This window comes from Lepidochelys olivacea (genome assembly GCF_965140295.1).
Source record: "Lepidochelys olivacea isolate rLepOli2 genome assembly, chromosome: 3".
NCBI lineage: Eukaryota > Metazoa > Chordata > Testudines > Cheloniidae > Lepidochelys > Lepidochelys olivacea.
The window spans coordinates 160,324,035-160,347,611 of NC_140413.1; the positions used below are offsets into that span (position 1 = coordinate 160,324,035).

Below are 23,577 nucleotides of genomic sequence, written 5' to 3' on the forward strand. Positions count from 1 at the left end.
CTAACAAAATGATGCAAGGTTTGGGTTGCAAACACTGCAGGAGATGTGAACTCAAACACTATTTCATAGAGAAGTCAAGAAAACATTTCTACATGAAGGTTGTTTTAAAACCTTAATTTATATAATCTTCTTTAAGGCTTAATTGACTGTGACACTTAAAGCAGGTGTGTTGTCTTGCTTGTATTTTTTGTTTGCATTCTTTAATATTCAGATGAGGTCAGGTGACTTTCAACTAACCTTTTTGTGTACATAAAAGCACAGTGGTTGTTCAGAGTAAGACCCTGGCATAGATCAAGTTTCATGCAGATAGAGGTCTATTCCAAGTTGTCACAAATAACAGGATGTGAAATGAAGTTAACTTGTTCAGATATAAAGCTGTCTCAGTTGGTTCCTGAATCAGAGCTTATTGAGGTCAATGGAAAAATTGCCATTGACTTCAGTGGGCTTTGAATTAGGTCCTTGGAATTTAGAAAATAAGATTAGAACTAGTGCACACAGTGCATGCTCCTTTCTGCTTATATTGTTTACAGCTCATCTGTGTAGTTTAGGTTTATGGCTTTGTATATATTATACCAGATTTTCCATATATCATCTCCTCGCTCCACTCCAGAACCTTCCTTCTCTCCCCTCTTCACCCCTCCCCTCCGCCCGAAAAAAAAAATTATTCTCAAGAACCCTAGCATGCTCTATTTTTTCAGTTGCCTTCCTCTCATCCTGGACATGTTTCTGTTTCTGACCACTCTGTCCCCATTGTTTGTTGACTCCTGAAATCTTGGGGTATGTCTACATGGCAAGCAGAAACCTATGGTAGCAAGTCTCAGAGCTCAGGTCTACAGATTTGGGCTCGCGCTGCAGTGTTTAAAAATAGCTGTGTAGATGTTTGGGTTGAACCCTCAGGCTCTGAAGCCTAGTGCCCTAGGCTCAGCTCCAGCCCAAACATTGACACAGCTATTTTTAGTACCACAGTGCAAGCTCGAATCTGTAGACCCGAGCTCTGAGACTTGCTGCCATGGGTTTCTTCTTGCTGTGTAGATGTACCCTGGGTGATTTTCATATATGCTAGCAACAGCTTCTCCACTTAATACACACAAAACTGTCTCTTTTTTTTTTTTTTTTGTTTCAACATGACACTTCTTAAAACTCACTCATTACATTATTTGTATAATAGAATCGCTTATCGACCAAACTGAGGCCAGGGTCTCATTCTGCTAGGGATTGTACAATCAGAGTAAGAGGCATTCCTTGTCCTGAAGAATTTTCAGTCTCAATGGACAAGGCAAAGAGTGGGTACAAAGAGAGAGAACTTAGAATGAACAATATGAAGGTCTGCAAATGCTGTGTGTGTTCTGCAGTTCTTTCAGTGTTTGTGGTTTTTAATTTGAGTGGGGTTTTGTTACGAAGGAATTAGATAAATAGAGACAAAGGAAGGGAGAGGGAACATTGAAGAGATGGGGATAAGGTACCTGGGGAGAAGGCGACCAGGCAAGGCATAATGAGTAAAGCTGAAGTAAAGGGACAGGGAGGGTGGGGAATGGAGTGAAATCCAGACAAGGTAGGCGAAAGAATGTCCAGAATAAAACCTGAAAAAAGCAGTCTGGTCTCATCGGTGCCCTAGAATCCCTTCTGCAACTGCTTGTCTCTGCTCCTTCCAGCTGAGTTTCTGGTATCTCTTCTCTGAACTCATGGCTGGGTGGAGGGATGGGGCAGCACAGGCCGTGGTGCCGTGGTGTATCCCCAAAGGGAGGCTCTCCCATGCATGATTCTGGGTCTGAGAGTGCTTGAAGGAGGGGTAATTCCAGAGGGGTCTCACAGCCATACAAAAAGGGGTCGGGGCAGCTATCTCTTGAAACTACATGTCTGCTCCAGTTACAGTTGTAATCCCCACTTGGCACTATGTTTTATTATGCTGTTGAAAACTTTTGAGCAAGTACTTCTTATTAGACAATGGGGGCATTCCATCACACCTTATATCTATCAATCGAACTTCCTGTAACTGTCAAAGCACACTTTAAATTTTCGGTTTTTTGTCTGGTAAATTGTCAAATGTCCAGACTTAAAGAACAGGCATATCATCTGCCTGTGCCCCTACAATGTTAATCCCGCCAAACAGAGAACCTCTTACTTGGTATAGGTTCAGTTCAGTACCACATACCTTTAGCACTAGATAAATAATATTGGAAATCTGTTGTTTGAAATGAAATATGCAATCTGGATCCAAAAGGGCTTTCTCACTCACTATGAACAGTCTCCCTCCGAATGTGAATTGTGGGGTGAAGGTATTTTGGCAGTGTACATGCTGCTGTTCTGAAGAGCACAGATTTGCATTTCTTCCTGCTGAAGAGTACAAATACTTCTACAGTTCTGCTTTAATGGCTTCTTTCAGGTCATATTCATGTTCCCCATAGGCTTGACTGCCTTCACTACTCCTTTGTCTACCTGAAGTGATTTATCAGCTGTTACCTGCATGCAATGCATCCACTGGGCACCAAGGCAGGTTCCGTACTTGGAATCTGCTCCTGGAAACAATCAGTACTTCCTGAGTATAGCTAATGAACTCCAAGCAAAGGCTATTAGAAAAGTGCACTCTATGACTGGTACATTATTTGCAGTTACAAAAGGGAACTTATGACTTGGGGGCACATAGTAACTTTTTTTCCCTAGCACCATCTCTCTAGGAGACTGTTTAAATTACATAGAGGCTGTTACCTCATTGTGCCCATTGACGACAATGGGAGATCTTGAGCACTGGATCAGGCCTTTAATTCCCTTACAATGCATACATAGAGCACTGAATAAAGAATGCTGCAGGATGTAATTTCACAGTGTAAAATACTCAGTTTATGTATGATCACTTAAAGATAATGACCAGCTAATATTTTGGATGCAGAAAGAAACACATGCATGAAGATGTTAGACTTCTTGGATGTGTTACAGCTGGGAAAAAAATAGGATTAATAGATGAAGACATCTTGGCAGAATTTACAAATCTATTATTGTATGTACAGAACCTTGAAATGAGCTTTTTGTGCCCAAAGCAAGTATTTAATAATGAGTTTTTAGGAAAATTGAGACCTCTAGCTCATCAGGCTTCATGGATGAATGTATTACATGGCATAAAACCCATTTATTTAAAGTGTATTTGGTGAAAAGATCTGGAATTCATGTGAGAAATGAACCAAACAAAGAAAATGAGCTATCATAGTTACTTAGGATGTGATCCTTAAACTGATGCAGTTCAAAATGTTTAATAGATTATTCTGACTCTTGTGGAATTGAGAGAAGCTCTGTTGGAATTGCTCAGAGAAAAACAGACAACTGTGAATACACAATCTGAAGTTGTTCAAGAATCCAAAAATTCTAGCTTACTATCCTAATGGTAGAAAGATCACACAATTTTTTTTCTGGTCTCTTCAGTTTTATGTATCATGGCAGACTATCACGCCTCCAGTATAGTTATGGACAAATGGTTGCTACTTAGGCCTTGTGCACATACAGTTTGTTCTGCTTTAACTATTCTGGTATAGTTAAAGCAGTGCAACACCTTCTCCCCTCGTGTGGATGCAGTTTGCTGGTATAAAGGTTCTTTATCTTGGTATAGTTCCTCCCATATGCAAAAGGGAATAAGCTATGCAGATACAGATTACCTTTATACTCGTATAAATGCAACCACACTAGGGATTGTACCAATATAACTATTGTTTGGGGGGGAAATGACACCCCTAACTGAAATAGTTATACTGGTACAAAATCTGTGTGTAGAGCAGGCCTTAGTTTAATAGTATCAGTATTGCCCAGACATAAAAGTAAGACTGTAACTTCCTTTAATACTGTAGAGCTGTTGGTAATGGAGACACATACTGAACTTTTGTAAAAACTTTTAAAATATAAAGCCCTTAGGAACTATCTGATTCCTACTTTATGTAGAGAGAAGGATTTATTCTTCACCAGTCCTGTGAAATCTGTAATGATGATGGCGTCACATGCTAAGGGTTCTGAAACAGGACTTCCAACTTCCCCTTAAATACAGGATGTTTCTGAAGTTCTTGTTGCACATACCAAATGACCTTGATGAACTCTCTTAAATCTTTCTCATTACTGCCATAATATCAGAGATTCGATACCCTAAACTTAATTGTATCTCTTTCCTTTTGTATGTGGAACCAAATTCCAACTGTCTAGTTAACCTAAAGAGAATTAAGCCTTAGCGCTCCCAGAATTTCAAGAAATTCAGAGAATGCAAAAGAGGCAGAGTGCTATCTCAGGTAAAGGTCTTTAAAGCTCAGATGGGGTCAAATAATTGTACTGTGTTTTCACTCCACTACCTTCCCAGAATCTGGGATCAAAGACGTCGGTCATGTCTGTGCTACAAAGTTTGGTTGACAAAAGGTACAGCCCCTGAAGTTTGTGTATTGCTCTGGCGCATGTACACTTGGCTGCTTGTGTCAGCACGGCACATACTAAGAGTGCTTGCGTTTAATGTAAAGTGTGGCACGCCCTGGGTAGGTTCCTCACTGTGCCCCGCACTACCATCCAGTGCGATCCCTTTTGGGACATTTTTGCAATGCTTTGTGGCACAGTAGCAAGTGGCCCAGGGATTTGTGGGAGATAAGGTCAAGTTCCCACCATGCCACTTTCTACATCCCATCATACTTTTCACATCCCTGAATTTTTGCTCCATTTTTAAAAAAAACTTTCTCATAGTCCACATGGCACTTGTCGGTATCCACCATCTCTCTGACAGAAGCATGGAGCCTGCAGACCTCAGCACAATTCTCTTGTCTGTTGCTAATACAGGATGCACAATTCTCTAGTATTTGTGCAGCTTGAGGGTGTATTGCTGCAGTTGGGGTTGTGGTGAGCATGATGCAGAGGTGTTTGAGCACAACTGGATGCTGATGGACACTAAACAAAATGCTAGGTTGCTGATGGCGTTCACAAAGCAGCTCCACGTGGCAAAGTGCCATTTCTGGACCCAATAAATGAGCACTGATTGGTGGTTTGGATAATAATGCAGGTTTGGAACAGCAAGCAGTGGCTGCAGAACATTCGGATGCAAAAGGCCACATTTCTGGGGCTGGGTGCCAAATTGCCTCAGCCCTCTGGTGCAGGGACACCAAAATGAGCAGCGTTGAAAGTGGAGAAGCAATTGGCAATCACGCTCTGGAAATTTGCAACACTAAATTGCTGTCAGTCACTGGGCAATCATTTTGGAGATGGAAAATCTACATTGTGACCCAAGTGTGTAAGGCCGTAAAATGTCTCCTGCTACACAGGACTGTGATTCTCAGTCATTACTGTTACTCTTCTTGGAGGTACCCAGGGTTGTGAGGCACTTTGCTACCACCTGCCCTTAGCATGAGGAAGCCTTGTGCTTGTCATGCGTCAGCCCCCTGACTCCACCGGCCTCGGGCAACACAAGCATCCTCCCACCCCCAGCCTCCACTGTTCCTCTACATGTTAGCAATTGGATGCTCCAATCTCTGAGCATAGCCCTAGAGTATCCTTCTCCTATTCCACTGGACACTTAAAGATTTGAGAAGTAGCAAGTCAGAATATTGGAAACAAATGGTAACATGTAAAATAAAATCATAACACTCATTCTAAAGCCTAGATCATTACCAAGATACTCTCCTGTCTACTGAAGTTTAGCTCACCCAAAACCTTTGCAGCATTTTCCAGACAAAACATTCTGACAGTTTGTCTCTTCGGTAAAAGATCTCAGGCATCTCTTGGTACCCTTAGATACATCAGGACAGTTCTTTGTTCTTTTTCATAAACAGGACACCCTTGTTTTTGTTTTGTTTTTGTTCTTCCCCATGGTCTCCCTCTCTTGTTGACCTTGCAATCTTTTAATTAGCATCTTGCACCATATGCAGATAGTCTTATGTTTTGTGACCAGAAAGGGAGATAAGTGTGTGCAACTTCCTGCTTGAAAGGAACCTGCTTAATACATCGCTGCTTGATTACCTGCCTTAAGTTCAAGACTTTGAGAACATAGTTTCCAGAATAGGTACATAACTTCTTACATGTTATTCAGATACACATTTTGAAATGATTGACGATCAGTGGGCTACTGGCTTTTGGTAGAGACTTTACATGTCACCCTTTGGTAAACTATTGTACATATGCTTGATCCAGGGGACTCTGTAAAACTCTGTGCATCTCCTGTGCCCTCTTCCATTTGGTCACATGCTGTCTACTAAACTTTGTGGTGTAGCCCAGGCCTTAGTTTACAAGAACGTCAAGAATCATTGCTATAAGTAGGGTTTGAATTGTTCCAAAATTCTTTAGAAACCATTGTGGATTTTGGTCTGCAATAATTAGTAACCTGTCTCATTCTATTGAGTATATTAAATTTATCCACAAACCTTGTTGACTCTTGTCCTAGCTCTTTAGGTAGCTCTGTCACGTAGTTATGTTCTCTGTTGTGTAAGTGCATTTTGTAATTTGCGTGGCGTGAGATACTTATGGAAAAGGGTTGGATGTTATCCAAAATGATTAAACAAATGCTGAGCACCACCTTAGGGGGTGTGTTTGAACATTGAGTAAATTTTTCTTTCCCCATTACAGAAGTGTAGTCATTCAGGTTCTCAGGATCATTGAAGGGCCAGTGACTGAAAAAAGGGGTAAGAGGAAGTATAGACTAGTAGTTAAAGCAAGTGGGTGGGCGTTAGAGCTGAGTGTTTTACTAGACTTTGTCACTAACTTATTGTGTATCCTTGGACAAGTCACTTAACCTCTCTGTGCTTAACCTCCTGTTTTGTAAAATGGGAATCATATTTACCATATAGGGGACTTGTGAGGCTTAATTTAATATTTGTAAAGCACTTTGAGATCTTCAGATGGAAAGTAGAATAAAAGTGCATAATGTGGACTGTTTGATACCATTGCACTGAAAGCAATTCTTAGCTATTGGAATGACTTCTTGTCATCTGTTCTTAATGTGGCATAACTTTCCCCATAACACACACACACGTAGCAGCTGGAAAGTGTATTTGTGCCAGAAGAGGCTAATGTTGTTGACAGCACTGTGCTTAGAAGAATAACGGGAAAAAATGCAGGACTGGGCACCAATCTTGGCTAACCCTTCTCTTGCCTGATGAAGAGTCTACAGTACATCACTCTTCAGTCTGTGTCCTTCCACCATTATACCTGCAGTAGCTAACACCACTAGAGGTATGTCTGTGTGCCATGGCTATGGATGTACTTCCTGTCCTTTTTCCTGACTGTGATAGCCAGCTACAGTAATACCTGACTATGATGTCATCCAATAAATTTCCTTAGTCTGTGATTTTAAAGAAACCAGGGTTCTTCAGCAATAGGGATAAATTGCCTGTGCCGCCTTACCCATCACATCTACATCTAGCAGCAGATTTCTCCAACTCCTCAGTTCACAAGAGGTGAATTTATGGCCATTAACCACTTGGGGACATCTGAATGCACAGTCTGTGTATTAAAATGGATGCATGACTGCTATATCTTGGTGAAACGCTGGTTTGTTGATGGTATTGCTAGAAGAAAAAGGTGGTCAGCACATCTTTGACCTGTTTATTTCCTTTTATATCACAGTTTTCTCTCAGAGGTGAAGGGTATTTAAGACACCGAATGTAACTGTAACCTTTGCACAAAACAGAGTACAGTTCTAAATCCAGGATTATCAGTAGTAATAGTAAATTATGGTAGCATGCAAATGCCTCAGTCTCCTTTGGGGCTCCACTGTGATAAGCACTGTACAAACACAGAAAAGAGAGTCTACCCCCTGAAGAGCTTATATCCTGCTGGATTCCCTTCTTTATTGCATCACTTTAGGCTGGTATGAACCTGTCTTGCACCTCTCATAATTTTTCACACCTCTGAATTTTTGTTAGTGCATATATGAACTATAAGGGTATTAGGATCTTTGTCTGGATTAATTGATCTTTTCCAGGCTTTTTAATATTAGGTTTTCTTAATTGTAACATTAGTATGTAGTTTGTAATAGCTGTGTTTCCTTGCATCCTTTCTCAACCTTCCTACCTGCCTGCAAAGAAATTTATATTTTTAATAAATACCTTTAGACTTTAATAATCTTGTATGCAAAGTGGCCCCCATTACTTGGGTGTTTGAGCACCTAACAGTCTGTATTGTATTTATCCTCAAACACTTCTGTTAGGTATGGCAGTGCTATTATCCTCATTGTACAGCTGGGAAATGAAGGCAAAGAGAGAGGCTAAGTGACTTGGCTGTGGTCACACAGGAAGTGTGTGGTGGAGCTGAGTCTATCCCAAACCTGAGACTAGAGTCCTAACTATTGGACCATCTTTCCACTCTTACTACAATAGGATTTTAGTATTTATGGGCTGCTGCTGTGATTGAAGACTACATATATGCTGGTGGTGCTTAAAAGCTCCCATAGATTCCAGCAGTACTTAAAAACAGTGAATGGGCTCTTGCGAACATTTGACTTCATGAAGGATTCCAGTTTCTCTCATCTCAGTGTTCATTTCTCTCCCAAGGCCAAACAAAATCTGGAGTCCCTTGTCTGCACTGCCTCTCAGGAGACCAAGGTCATGTGCTGCTTTGCAGCTCCATCTCATATTTTGATATGTTCAAAGAACATATCCTCTCCTCTGTTACCTTCCAGAAAAGTAAGATCCTATAGCAATGCAAATGAACAATAAAAAGGAGGATTGTTTATAAGAATGTGTTTTCACCTGCATAGCTATACTTTGCCAAGATGAACATTGATTTTTAATTTACCTTTTATATTACTTTAAACATTTTTGGCTATAGTTGATTTGGCGAGAATTTTTGCCTTACCCCCAAGAGAACAAGCTGAAAATATTTTTTCGTTTTGTGAATTAATGTGGAACTCCCTTGTTCAGCTATGTCAGCACCCTCCAACCATTCAGTCTCTCTTTCTGTTTTTTTAACCTGATTGGTATTAGGTACCACTGAAATGGTATCTTAAAGACACACTTCTCGTATTGCATCTAATTTCAGGATTATATTTTGTCTTCCCCTCCGCAGACATAATTGACCCAGCTATCCTACGCCCTGGCAGACTGGATAAAACACTCTATGTGGGTTTGCCACTACCTGTGGATCGACTTGCTATTTTAAAGACCATTACCAAAGTGAGTATTTGGAAAGAGATCTATACTATGAGAGGTCATTCTTCTTCAAGTGACTGGTCGTGTGTATTGCACAGTAGGTGTGCATGTTCGCCACATACATTGGGGCTGGAAGATTTTCCCCTAGCAGTACCCGAATGGGGAGCACGACTGCGCCCCCTGGAGTGGCGCCTCCATGGCGCAGTATAAGGGGAGCCGCATGCTCCCCCCACCTTCAGTTTCTTCTTGCCGCCAGCGAAGGTGCGTCGGAACTGCCGTGCTCCAGCTTAGCTGTAGCTTGTCCCCAGAACTTTTCCGTTCGCTTAGTGCTAGTACCTCTTGTTAGTAGGTTCTTTCAGTCAGTTCAGTTAGCTAGAGTACCTGGGCATGGGGTATGCCCCAGGGCATGGGGTATGCCCCAGGCCCTGGGCTTCAAGTCGTGTGACACTTGCAGGCGTTCTATGCCAAGAAGTGACCCGCACACGGATTGCCTGTGCTGTTTGGGTGAGACTCACATCAGCGACCGCTGTAAGATTTGTAGATCTTTAAACCCTGAACAAAAAGGGAAAGAGACATTAGACTCCGGGCCATTCTCATGGAGTCAGCGCTAACCCCAGCTCTGGCGCGCTGTGCCTATTTGGCTCCGGGCACAGCAACTTCGGTACATGGTGACCCTTCGGTGCCTTCCACTAGCTGGCACCGCTCCCGATCTATGGGAAACAAGAAGCCAAGGAAAGGCCCATCGTCGCAGTGGCATCGAGACAAAGTAGGGGTAGAGGCTAGACCCATGTCGGGCAGCCCTCGTTCCCCTCCAGCCCCTAGGCCTCCGACTCATGTTGAGTGGAGTAGCCCGGCCGCGTCAGGTCAGGCCTCTCCAGATGTCTGGATGCCTTCGATGCTGGAGGCCTTGCAAGCGGCTCAAGACATCATGATCATGTCAGTTCCGGAAGTGCCACCAGTGTCAGATCCTCGCTCCAGAGCCAAACCGCTGCTGGGCTCCCTGCAATTGCCCTAGCTCGGCACAGATCTTGGTCAGGAGACCGCTCCCGACCCTGCTCGGCGCCCAGCAATTGTTCGGGACACAGTCCTCGTGCATCGCCGTTGATGCCAACTAGACTGTCTGGTTGGGTGCCATCCAAATGGGGCTTCCGGCACCGCTCCACACCATGGAGCGATTACCGACATCACCGAGAAAGGCGTTGCAGACAGTCACTGAGTCGTCGGGGCTACCGCAGTCAGTCATAGCACGGGTGCCGTCGCCACTCCCGGTCAGACTCCTGCTCTCGCTCCCCACTGAGACACTGCCACTGCAGCTAAAGGCGTAGATCGCCAGCACCGCGGCCGTCAAAGGTCTGAGCGTCAGAGCAGATCGCGGAGCAGCAGCTCTGAGCGGTACCACGCCTCTGCGTCAGGGTCGCAGTCCCGTGGACGCTGTCACTCCAGGCACCGCCGTTCCTCCTGCGATAGCACCGGGTCACTTGTCAGCCCGACTTCCGCTCGCAGCCGCCCCTCCTTGGGTCAGCCTAGTCAAGCCGGCCAGCTGGTGCCACCAGTGCCGCAGCAAGGCAGTGGCACGGGACTCCGTGGCAAGGGCAGTGGTACCAGTGGGCACCGTGACCTTCGATGCAGCCCCAGGTGGGGGCTCGCTCAGTAACTGGAGCTTCAGAGGTGCCATCGGCCTTGCTCTCTAGGGCCCTGGGAGCTAAATCGGTGGGACATATGTCCTCGGCGCCACGCCCGGAGTCCGACCAAGGGGTGGACCCTCCAGTGCCGGCAGACACTCAGAGCTCCATGCCAACCTCCTCCCCAGCTCTGGATGACACAGTTGCAGCCCCTCTGCCCCGCAAGAGGACTTCAGAGCACACCAGGAGCTCCTGAGAAAGGGTAGCATCGAGCCTTAACCTCCAAGCAGAGGAGATGGAGCGGCCCTCAGACTCCCATTTTAATGTCCTGTCCTCCCCGGTGCAGGGCAGGGTGGCTCTGCCCCTCCAAGAGGTAGTGGCATACATTTCGAATGCCCTGTGGCAAACGCCAGCTTCCCTGGCTCCCATTTCAAAGAAGGCAGAGTGCAAATATTTTGTACCCGCCAAAGAGCATGAATACCTTTACACCCACCCGGCGCCCAACTCCCTGGTGATCAAATCTGTCAACCACAGAGAGAGACAGAGCCAACCAGCTCCCATGCCCAAAAATAAAGATTCAAAGAGACTGGACTCTTTTGGTAGGAAGCTGTATTCATCTTCAAGCTTCCTGCTGCGGGTGGCTAACCACCAAGCTCTCTTGAGCAGATACAAATTTAACTTGTGGGGCTCACTGCCAAAATTCGAGGTCTCCCTCCCAGAGCGAGACAAGAAAGAATTAAAGGTGCTGCTGGAGGAGGGTGTGGCTGCCACCAAAGCTGCCCTACAGGCGGCGTCAGATGCGGCGGACATGGCTGCTCGATCCATGGCCTCGGCGGTATCCATGAGGAGGGCATCATGGCTCCTGCTGTCCAGGCTGTCCACGGAGTCCCAGTCAATTATGCAGGATCTCCCGTTTGATGGCAAGGCCCTGTTCGCAGAAATGGACGCCAGGCTGCATGGCATGAAAGATTCCCGCACGATCTTGCAGACCCTGGGCCTTTATGTACTGCTGGCCAAAGCCAAGTTCAAGCCACAGCAGGCCGCTGCCCGGGCTTCTCAGCCTAGATATGAGCCTGCCTATAACAGGTCTAAGGACCAGAAGGGGCACCCTCAACGGTGGTCGCATCCTACCCCACAACCTGGGCGCCGGGGGTACCCAGGCAACTCCCGAGGGGACTCCCCATTCAATAAAGCTTCCCTTCCGCAATCGCTTATGTACTTTTCCTCTCCTCTCTGAATGGTCGCAGCTAACCTCAGACCAGTGGGTCTTCAACACCATCTCTTGGGGCTACACGCTGCAGCTTGTCTCGCCCCCGCCCAACCACCCCCCATTCCTCACTGGTCTGTGGACCCATCACATGTGGACCTGTTAGAGCAGGAGATGGGCCGACTCCTCAGTCTGGGAGCTGTGGAAATGGTGCCCGGGGAGTTCAAGGGCAAGGGGTTTTACTCCCATTATTTGCTTATCCCCAAGGCAAAAGGGGGTCTCAGGCCTATCCTGGATCTGTGGGACCTGAACCAGTTCATGGTCGAACTCCAGTTCCGCATGGTCTCCCTGGCCTCTATCATACCCTCCCTGGACCCTGGCGATTGGTACGTGGCCCTTGGCCTGCAGGAGGCATATTTCCATATTCATATATTCGAGGGGCACAGATGCTTCCTCCGGTTCCTAGTGGGGCAGAACCACTATCAGTTCATGGTCCTTCCGTTTGGCCTATCCACTGCCCCCAGGGTGTTCACGAAGTGTATGTCGGTGATGGCGGCCTACCTCAGGCGCTGGGGGGTCCAGATCTTCCCCTACCTGGACGACTGGCTGGTCAAGAGCAGCTCCTGGTCGCAGGTGCGGGACTACGTGGCGCTCCTTCTGTCCACTTTTGCCAACCTGGGTCTGTTGGTAAACAAGGCCAAGTCAACATTAGTTCCAGTCCAGCGCATAGAGTTCATTGGGGCGCTCCTGGACGCCTCTACTGCCACGGCCTCTGTCCTGCTGGGCAGGTTCGAGACCCTGAAAGAGCTAATCGCCTCGGTCTCGAAATTCCCCATGACAGAGGCCAGGGTGTGTGTACAGCTCCTGGGTCACATGTTGGCGTGCGTGTATGTAGTACACCATGCCAGACTCCGAATGAGGCCCCTCCAACTTTGGTTGGCCTCACAGTTCTCCCAGGCCCAGGACAGTATGGACAAAGTGCTCACCATGCCCGACCCGGTGATCACCTCCCTACAGTAGTGGTCCTCCCCGAGCAACAGGCTCCAAGTGGTCCCCTTTCAGAACTTGGCCCCGTCACTGGAGCTAGTGTCCGATGCATCAGACCTGGGTTGCGGGGCCCATATGGAGACAGTTCAAACCCAAGGACTGTGGTCGACCACGGAGTTGTCCATCCACAAATGTCAGGGAGCTCAGGGTGGTACGCCTGGCATGTGTGGCTTTCCGCTCACACTTACAGGGCAAGATAATCAGGGTCCTCACGGACAACACGGCCTCCATGTTTTACATCAACAGGCAAGGCGGGACCCAGTCCTTGGCCCTCTGCCAAGAAGCCCTTAGGCTGTGGGACTTCTGTATAGCCCATGACATCTCCTGAGGGCCTTCCACCTGCCGGGAGCCCGCAACATATGGGCCGATCATTTGAGCAGGGATTTCTCCTCCCAGCACGAGTGGTCTCTCCACTCAGAGGTGGCTCACCAGACCTTCCGAGTGTGAGGAATTCCCCAGGTGGACCTGTTCACAACGAGGCAGAACAATCGTTGCACCCGGTTCTGCTCCAGAGGGGGTTTGGGACGGGGTGCTATCTCAGATGCCTTCCTCCTGCCGTGGTCAGGCCAGCTTCTCTATGCCTTCCCCCTGTTTCCCCTCATCAGCAAGGTCCTAGAGAAAGTGAAGTTAGACAAGTCATGGGTCATTTTAATCACCCCGGCTTGGCCCCAGCAGCATTGGTACGGGACCCTCATGAGCCTAGTGGTGGCCCTGCTGCAGCCATTGCCTCTTCGCCCGGATTTGCTCTCCCAGAACCGAGGCCCTCTCTTCCACCCAAACTTAGAGGTTCTGCACCTCACAGCATGCCTGCTCAATGGCTAGGCGGGGAGGAGCGGACGTGTTTGGAAGGGGTCCAACGCGTCCTCCTGGAAAGTCGGCGGCCGTCCACAAGCTGAGCCTACTTGGCAAAGTGGTCCAGGTTCTCCAGGTGGGCTGTTGAGCAGGGTGTTTCCCTGACGGCCACCCCGATTCAGCTTATCCTGGATTACCTCCTCCACCTTAGGACCCAGGGCCGCGCACCTGGTGGCCATATTGGACTTCCATCCGCCTGTGCAAGGTCGTCCGGTGTTCTCCTATGCTTTGACCAGATGGTTCCTCAAGGGATTGGACCGTCTTTTCCCATATGCTAGGTTCCCTGTCCCACAGTGGGATCTGAACTTGGTGTTGTCCCATCTCATGGGACCCCCCTTCGAGCCTCTGTCCACGTGCGCCTGGTCTCATCTTTCATGGAAAGTGGCCTTCCTGGTTGCCATCACGTCTGTCAGGCGGGTATCAGAGCTCAGGGCTCTGACCTCTGGACCCCCATACACGGTTTTTCACAAGGATAAGGTCTCCGCCTTTCACATGGGCCAGGGCATCTTCCTGCCTGTCCTCTGTCCCAAGCCTCACGCATCCAATGTGGAACACCTCCTCCACACGCTCGATGTGCGTAGGGCGCTGGCTTTCTACCTGGAATGGACTAAGCCGTACAGGAAGTGTTCACAACTGTTTATTGCTTCGGCTGAGCACATGAAGGGGCGGTTGATCTCCACCCAGCGCCTCTCTCGCTGGATCACCTCGTGCATCCGCACCTGTTGTGATCTGGCAGGAGTTCCCCCACCACTGATTGTGAAGGCACACTTGACGCAAGCACAGGCCTCATCAGCTGCCTTCATGGCCCACGTCCCAATTCAGGACATCTGTAGGGCCACTGCCTGGTCCTCTGTTCACACGTTCACCTCGCACTATGCGATTGTCTCCCAAACCAGGGACGATGCCGGGTTCGGTAGGGCTGGGAATCTGTGAACTCCTACCCATCTCCAACAGATATAGCTTGGAATTGTTTACTGTGGAATACACATGAGCAATCACTCGAAGAAGAGAGAGTTACCTTTTTCCGTAACTGGTGTTCTTCGAGATGTGTTGCTCATGTCTATTCCACATCCCGCCTTCCTTCCCCTCTGTCGGAGTTGTCCAGCAAGAAGGAACCGAGGGTGGGGGGAGCACACAGCTCCCCTTATACCGTGCCATGGAGGTGCCACTCCAGGGGGCGCAGCGGTGCTCCCCCTTCGGGTACTGGTAGGGGAAAAACTTCCGGCACCGGTGCGTGTGGCAAGCACGCACACCTACTGTGGAATAGACATGAGCAACACATCTCGAAGAACACCAGTTACGGAAAAAGGTAACTGTCTTTTTTTTAAGTTGTGTGGAATAATACTATACAAACTACAATCACAGAAGAATTGCAGGGCCCAGTTTGACAAAACATTAAAATAACTGGTAATAAAGAGTAATTATAAGAAGCACCCAACTTTTTTTTTTTTAACATAGTAATTAAGGTTGATATGGACCAACAATAATAAGTGATCAAAAATTGCCTTACTTGAGAATTAAACTGAAAATGCTAGTTCCCATGTTATGTTCACAATTAGGACAAATTAATGGGATTCATTCCTTCATAAGAATGTGCATACAATGCTTTTGTATATCTGTTGGGTCTGCTATCTTTGTCACACCAAGGTGTTTGATGGTGGATTTATAAAACTTTAGACACAAATTCCAGCTATAGACCTTATTCAGCAGTAGTTATTTATGTGATTCCCATTGGGATCAATAGGAGACTTGGGTTTGCTAGGGCTGCAGGAAGAGGTAGATGTAAAAAAAAGATTTTTTTTTAAATTGTGGATTCCATCTGTGGGTAGTGGCTTACTCTGCCCAGCATGAGCTCTGGATTCTGTTCCTGCTGCAGTGTGTTTCTCTCTCTTAGGTAAAGAGTACAGCATAACAATACTGTCTCAGTAATAAGATATGAAGAGTGTTTTGAATTATTCAGAAGCACCTCTTCCTTTTACTAAGGGACTAGTGTGTTGGTGGCTCTGAAAGAGTCCCGTCAAATTTCCTTGAATTGAAAAATTGGCTGAGGCTTGTATCTAAAAAAGGGATGGGACTTTAAAGACTCCACGAATGATGTGGAGGAAACCGTGAAAGAGGATTTAAAAAAAAAAAAAAAACACAAAAACTCCCTTGAAATTGTAGGCAGTGTTATGGTTGAATATATGTGGGCTATTAATAAATCTCATAATGGAAGGCAAAATGTGGAGAGAGATTGGAACATGTCTGCTTCTGTCATGACTCATGCAAGAGTCTGACTCCCACTAGGACTCTGACTTGCTTCAGATATATTTCTCACACGTTGTTCTTGTATAATAGCATTGTGGAAATAAGCCTCTCTCCATTTACTCAGCCTACCTGAAACAACCTAGTTACCTTGTCAGTTATTGGCTCTGAAGCCATAGAGGGGACTGTTCTTTGGGGTGGTTTTTTTTGTTTTTTTAACGAGTCAGTTTTGAGGACACATTATGGGGGATGGGGTTGTAATTTTAACAATTTCTTTTTAAAGGTGACCTGTTAAGTATCTCCTAAAAATTGGGCTTGTGCCATTTTTTGTTGTTGTTTTGTGGTATACAAAGAAGACCCCAAAAGCTTTTTGGAGGAAGAAAATGTTTTATTGTGGTTGGGCTTTACCTCCTCCCTTCTTGCCCTCCCCACCCAATTCAGCTGGAGAATTTATGGGGATCTTGGAGAAGTCTTGAGCTACTCTAATTCTTTAAATGATGGAAGAAAGGAATATTTTTTAAAGATTCAACACTCCCAAGTGTGTGTTAGGCATTGGAATTGAATATGTTTCGGTAGATACAAGTTTTAAACAGTCTGACTAAAAGTTCCTTCCCTGAGAGCCCCAGCCCTGCCGCGTGGGGCTGAATTATAATTTTCAGGAAGTCATGGAGGTGTTGTAAAATCACAGCATCCGTGACTGACTCGTAGCCTAAATCATTGCACTAGTTTTCCAGTCACCATAAAGTCTTTAAAACTAGATAAAGACCTGTATTTCTAACGTAAAGAAACAACAACACACCTCTCCAGGTAAAGGTGATAGTATGTAGGAAGGTTGTGGGAGACATACCCTTTCAGGCCTTTTTTTTGCATCTTAAACAAAAAAGGACACAAGCCTTTTGCAGATTATATTTAAAGTACCTGCATCAAACTACTTTTTTATATGCATGTGTTCAAACTTGTCATACCCAAATACAAGACACATTCAGGATGGAGGTATGTGTCTTTGAGTGGGTGGCTCTCACCCATCCCTTTTCTGAGGTAGGGGGTGGGGTTGTGTTTCACTTCTAGAGCTCTAAGAAGCCCCTTGCTGTCTTCTCCCACACACTGTACACACCCTCCATCTAAACACTTTTACCCACCAGCGGAAGAGTTTGCCTGAAGCAATTGGGAGGAGGAGTTCTGAAGTGATGCAAAATGTTCCAGCCCTTCTGCCATTTGGAGGACTGAATGCAACATCTTGTTATCAAGCGCAACTCCTGCCAATCCAGGAAGCGGGATGCTAGGATACAGCTGTGGGGTTCCAATGCAAAGTTGATGCTTATTGGAATTGGAGATTGGAGACTGCTTGGAAATTTCTACTAATTCTCCATACCAAAACCTATTGAAAATGAGAAGATGATTTTGAAAAGCTAATCCTCAAGTTCAACCATAGGTTCAGACCTCACCATGGTCAACTCTGCCCTTCAGTCTTCCAAAGTAACTAACTTGAGGGCCATGCAGTTCACTGTAAAGATCCCATAGTACTTGTCATGTGAATGGAAGCTTGTCCCCAGCATCTCTGTTCAAAACTTCTCCTTCCCTGTACTATTCTGCAAGTAGAATAGGTCAGTAGCTCTCAATCTTTCCAGTCTACTGTACCCCTTTCAGGAGTCTGATTTGTGTTGCGTACCCCCAAGTTTCACCTCACTTAAAAAGTACTTGCTTATAAAATCAGACATAAAAATACAAAAGTGTCACAGCACGCTATTACTGAAACATTGCTTACTTCCTTATTTTTACCATATAATTATAAAATAAATCAATTGGAATATAAATATTGTACTTACATTTCAGTGTATAGTATATAGAGCAGTATAAACAAGTCATTGTCTGTATGAAATTTTAGTTTTTACTGACTTCGCTAGTGCTTTTTAAGTAGCCTGTTGTAAAACTAGGCAAATATCTAGATGAGTTGATGTCACCCCCTGGAAGACCTCTGTGCACCCCCAGGAGTACATGTACCCCTGGTTGAGAACCACTGGCATAGGTAGCTGCATTACAGTGGTGATATTGGGTGTAGATGGGATTCTTCAGATGAAAGGTCAAGTATAAATGTAACCACTTCTGAAAATTGAATTGTCCAAAATTTGCCTGCTGAGAAAAACATCATAATATGAAAAAGTAAGGCTGTTCCAATTATGACTCTCCTGTACTGTAAGACCACTGGGGTTTTTCTTTAAATGTTCAGCTGCTGGTTATATTGCATAAAGATGGACCTTCTGAGAGAAAGACTTCACAGAAAACAATTGGTTTACAAGCAAATATAAAATATCTATTGAGTAATCTCACTCCTAGGTTGTAGTGTTCCAGGCTGAATTATGTAGCCATGGAGAGTGGAAAATATTACATGTTAAAATAGGGGATAAGATGTTTTTTCAGCACATTGCAAAGAATTCAGCCATACATTCTGGATACATAAACCTGGAAAGTGTGGATACATGGACCCTTGTTTGAGCACTGACATTGTGCTCAACACTGTATAAAACATAAGACAGGTGTCATCACTATTGAGTTTACAATCTAGTTTAGATGCACATGGCACAATGGGTAATAGTACAAATTCAAGCTGGTACAGAAATCTTGCCATAAATCCAGTGTCTGTTCAGTCTGTGATTTTTAGCATCTAGCAGAGTTACGAACTTAAGCTCCGAGGCTCATCTTTTGAAAGCGTTATGCAGGTGTTCAGAACAGAGACACTGGACTTGTGGCTTGTTACAACAATCTGAAACCCACTAACTGCCTCTTCTTGTCCTAGGACTGCAGAGCTGTTAACAGGCTACTCTACCTTGAATGGTTTCTTAGAATATGTGCTACTTATGCTAAACAATCTGTTCCACCTTTCGTTTAGCTGTGACACTGGAAATACCTTTCCCAGGCCTGAAGAACCTAGGGGTGACAGTGGACGAGTATGAGTCAACAGTGTGCCCTTGTTGCCAAGAAGGCCAATGGCATTTTGGGATGCATAAGTATCCCAACAGATCGAGGGACGTGATCGTTCCCCTCTATTCAACATTGGTGAGGCCTCATCTGGAGTACTGTGTCCAGTTTTGGGCCCCACACTACAAGAAGGATGTGGAAAAATTGGAGAGAGTCCAGCGGAGGGCAACAAAAATGATTAGGGGTCTGGAACACATGACTTATGAGGAGAGGCTGAGGGAATTGGGATTGTTTAGTCTGCAGAAGAGAAGAATGAGGGGGGATTTGATAGCTGCTTTCAACTACCTGAGAGGTGGTTCCAAAGAGGATGGTTCTAGACTATTCTCAGTGGTGGAAGATGACAGGACAAGGAGTAATGGTCTCAAGTTGCAGTGGGGTAGGTTTAGGTTAGATATTAGGAAAAACTTTTTCACTAGGAGGGTGGTGAAACACTGGAATGCGTTACCTAGGGAGGTGGTAGAATCTCCTTCCTTAGAAGTTTTTAAGGTCAGGCTTGACAAAGCCCTGGCTGGGATGATTTAATTGGGGATTGGTCCTGCTTTGAGCAGGGGGTTGGACTAGATGACCTCCTGAGGTCCCTTCCAACCCTGATATTCTATGATTCTATGATAAGAAGAGCTCTGTGTGGCTCAAAAGCTTGTCTCTCTTACCAACAGAAAATGGTCCAATAAAAGATATTACCTCACCGACCTTGTCTCTCTAATATCCTGGGACCAACATGGCTACAACTATGCTGCATATGTTTCTCCATTATTTGATTTCAGTCTACTTCTTCCCCAGAAAAATTTCTCTTAAATAAAGCTGGAAAACATTTGGCTAACCAACATTGTTGACCTTACACCGTGCTTTAAGAATATCTGTATAAAGGAGGAGAGGAAGTAGAGACATAGTTCTGTAACACTTTATATCTGGGTGGGCAAACTTTTTGGCCTGAGGGCCACATCTGGGTATGGAAATTGTATGGCGGGCCATGCATGCTCACAAAATTGGGGGTTGGAGTGGGGGGGCGGGGTCAGGGTTCTGGCTGGGGGGGCGGGCTCTGGGGTGGGGCTGGGGATGAGGTGTTTGGGGTGTGGGGGGTCTCTGGGCTGGGGCAGGTGTTTGGGAGGGATGAGGGCTCTGAGAAATGAGTTCAGGGTATGGGAGGGGGCTCTGCTGGGGCAGGGGGTTGGGGCCCATGCTGTGGGGTGGGGCTGGGTATGAGGAGTTTGGGGTGCAGGAGGGTGCTCCAGGCTGGGATTTAGTGGTTCGGAAGATGGGAGGGGGATCAGGGCTGAGGCTGGAGGTCGGGGCGCAGGAGGAAGTTGAGTGCAGGCTCTGGGTGACGCTTACCTCAAGCAGCTCCTGGTAGCAGCAGCTTGTCCTCCCTCCAGCTCCTAAGTGGAGGCACGGCCAGGTGGCTCTGCACACTGCCCCGTCTGCAGGCGCTGCCCCTGCAGCTCCCATTGGCTGTGGTTACCAGCCAATGGGAGCTGTGGGGGTGCCGCTTGGGGCAGGGGCAGTGTGTGGAGCCCCCTGGCTGCCCCTACGCATAGGTGCTGGAGGAGGCACACGCTGCTGCTTCTGGGAGCTACGCAGAGCCACAGCATGCATGGAGTGGGGCAAGCCCCTGACCCCACTCCCTGGTGGGAGCTCAAGGGCTGGATTAAAATGTCTGACTGGCCAGACGCAGCCAGTGGGCTGTAGTTTGCTCACCCCTGCTTTACATTAATCCAAGACCAAAGGGAACAACTGTGATTATCTCTGACTTCCTGCTTAATTTCCTTGAATTCCTGTTTGAAATACAGCACATATGGGGGGGGCGGGGCAGGGAATCTTTATTTAAGTATTTCCAGTGATGATGAATCCAGTACAACCCTTGGTAAATTGTTTCAGTGATTAATTACCCTTACTATTAAAAATTTGCAGCTTATTTTCAGTCTGAATTTGTCTAGCTTCAACTTTCAGCCTGTGTATCTTGTTATATACTTTTGTTTGCTAGATTGAAGAGCACTCCAATTATCAAATTTCTGTGGCCCACGTTCTTGTAGACTGTGATCAAGTTACCCCTTAACCTTCTCTGTGATCAGATAAATAGATTGAGCTCCTTGAGTTTTTCCCTATAAATCATGTTTTCCCATCCTGTATTCCTGTAGCTTTTCTCTGAATCCTCTCCAGTTTTTCAACATTCTTCTTGAATTGTGAACAGCATAATTGGACAGTCCTCCTCCTCTCTGTAAGGGTAATGCTGAACTTGACTCATCGAGCATCAGCACTAGAATTCAGCATCGTTTTCTGAATCAATTCAGTGTCAAATGGTTCTGCAGACCTTCATTCTTGTCCATTTCTGAGGTGTACTAATCCCCCGCTAATCAGGAAATTGTACAGCCTGACCACATGATCTTTGTGTGATAGTCACTTTGGAGGTTTCTTATTTCTAAAAAAATACCATTTCTTTTCTTCTCCCATCACTCCCAACTCCTTAGGATGGTACCCGACCCCCTTTGGATGTTGATGTAAACCTTGAAGAAATTGCTTATGATCGGCGTTGTGATTGCTATACGTGAGTGTCTTCTATTTTTAATTCTAATGCATGCAGTGAGAAATGTTTTACTCATGTTAATGTGTTTTACATTATTATTAACAGGAACGTTGGACTTGCTGACTCTCAGGGTTCAAACGCCTTTCCCTCTATTTCTGTCACTTACACTTGAAGTTTTTCCAGGGATTTTCTAAGACGTTGTAGATGGTACAGGTTTCCTCTTCCTACACAATAGTCTGGTGGTAGTGTATTGGTGGCCTAACTGTTGCCAGGGTGTGGTGGTGGTTTTTTGTAGACATCATGGGAAAGGAGAGTTTTAAGGAGAGTGTTGAAGGATAATGAGGTGGCTTTGCAGATATTTATGGGAAGCTCCATCGAAGCATGAGGGGCAACATTGGAGAGCACGCAACGGTGCTTATTTGAAAATTTAACAGTTGGGCAAAGAAAGCTGGCATCACAGTCTCAAGTGAATGAGAGATGATAGGTAGAGCGGGGATAGTTTGTTAAAGGCCTTGAAAGTGAAGACAAGCAGTTTGTCGGATGCAATAGAGAAGGGGGAGTCAATGGAAGGATGTGTGGAGAGGAGTGATGTGGTCAAAGTGACAAAAGATAGAAAAGTCATCTCTGCAGCAGCATTGTGAATGGATATCCGAGTGGCAAGACTGCATTTGTCAAAGCCAGAGGAAAAGGATATTGCAGTATTCAAGATGTGAGATGAGATCCTGGATGAAAGTTCAGGGCTGAGAAACTTATCAGATCCTTTCTAGCAGTGAATCTAACTCTATGAGATGGATGTGTATTTATAAATAAAAGATGAGGGTGCTGGGTGCTCCTGTTACAACTTGGCCCAGTCTCCCCCTCTGGAAGTGCTGCTGTAAATCAATTCCAATCCCCGGCCCATGTACTTCTAAGCCCCCTTGTTCTGGGTCCTGACTGATCACTGTTCTTAGCTCTGGGTCTCTCAGGCACACTCCCTAGTGCAGACTTCATGTCTGACACCTTTCTTGCACAGTGGAACCCAGCAATCCAGGTGTCTGAGCCCGCAGAACTGGTGCCACAGCCTTCTGAGCCCATGTTGCTTAGACATGTTCTCCACTAGAGCCCACCTGGCTGTGGGAGCTCGGTAAGCTAATGAAACCCTTCTGGGACACTATGGCATTAAAGCAAGGAACACAGGCTCAGGAAGGGAGTTGTTTAATTATTTAAGTAAGTCCAGCTGCAGATGAATGGTTTTTGTTTTTAAAGGGAGGTGGTTGTTATGGAAAAATTGATGTACCAATTTCCTACCCAACAAAAGAGTTTCTTTACCACAGATACTTTTACTCTTGAAAGCACTTGAGAGTTACGGATCTTTGGAAAATAACACAGCCCTCCTGCTCTGATCTCACCCCCCTCCTCCCCCTATTAGTCTGAGGGCTGGTTAGTGGCCCTAGGCCAGGCAGCCCGTCCTAGCTTCCATCTTCTTAGTCTGGTCCACTTGCATGTGGTGGTGTCCCCCACCATAGCATGAGGACACTATGTCCAGGACAGACTGACCTTGTCAGGATTAGAATGGTTTTCAACCCCATGTGGGTGTCTTAATCCAATCTGGAAGTTGCATTGCCAAGTGAAAGTCACAATGATTATTATGATCACAAAATGGAGGTCACAAAACAACACGTGTTTCCCAGTTAGACCCAGACATAACCCCAGTCTATAATAGCCCCCACAAGCAAGGTTATTTGACAATACTTTAAATGAGCACAGGCTCCCACTTTTCCTGGTCCCAGCTGTTGGTAAGGAGGTGGGGGCGTGATCAGAAAAAAGTGCTTGGTAATTCCAGTGGGGTTAAAAGATATAACACAAGGCAGCTGGTGGCCTGCCAGGCTCAGCTGGTGGAAAATGAAATAAAGGAGAGGAGGTGAAGCCTGGGGAGAGAGCAAAGTGAAGAGTACAAGCCCATGTCAAGGCTGATTCCCCACTCTGGCACTTCGAGTGCAGAAGGTGGGGGCCCGCAAGGATTTTTAAAATTAATAC

The 23,577-nt window shown here is 46.0% G+C and overlaps 1 protein-coding gene across 1 annotated transcript in view; it reads left to right on the top strand.

The window, feature by feature from the left end:
• The window catches only part of NVL (nuclear VCP like), a 70,479-nt gene that overhangs the window by 32,172 nt on the left and 14,730 nt on the right, over positions 1 to 23,577 (top strand). The window contains exons 19-20 of the mRNA XM_084624654.1: positions 9,010 to 9,116; positions 21,506 to 21,582. Coding sequence (XP_084480780.1) covers positions 9,010 to 9,116; positions 21,506 to 21,582 — 184 coding nt within the window. The remainder of the gene's footprint in view (positions 1 to 9,009; positions 9,117 to 21,505; positions 21,583 to 23,577) is intronic.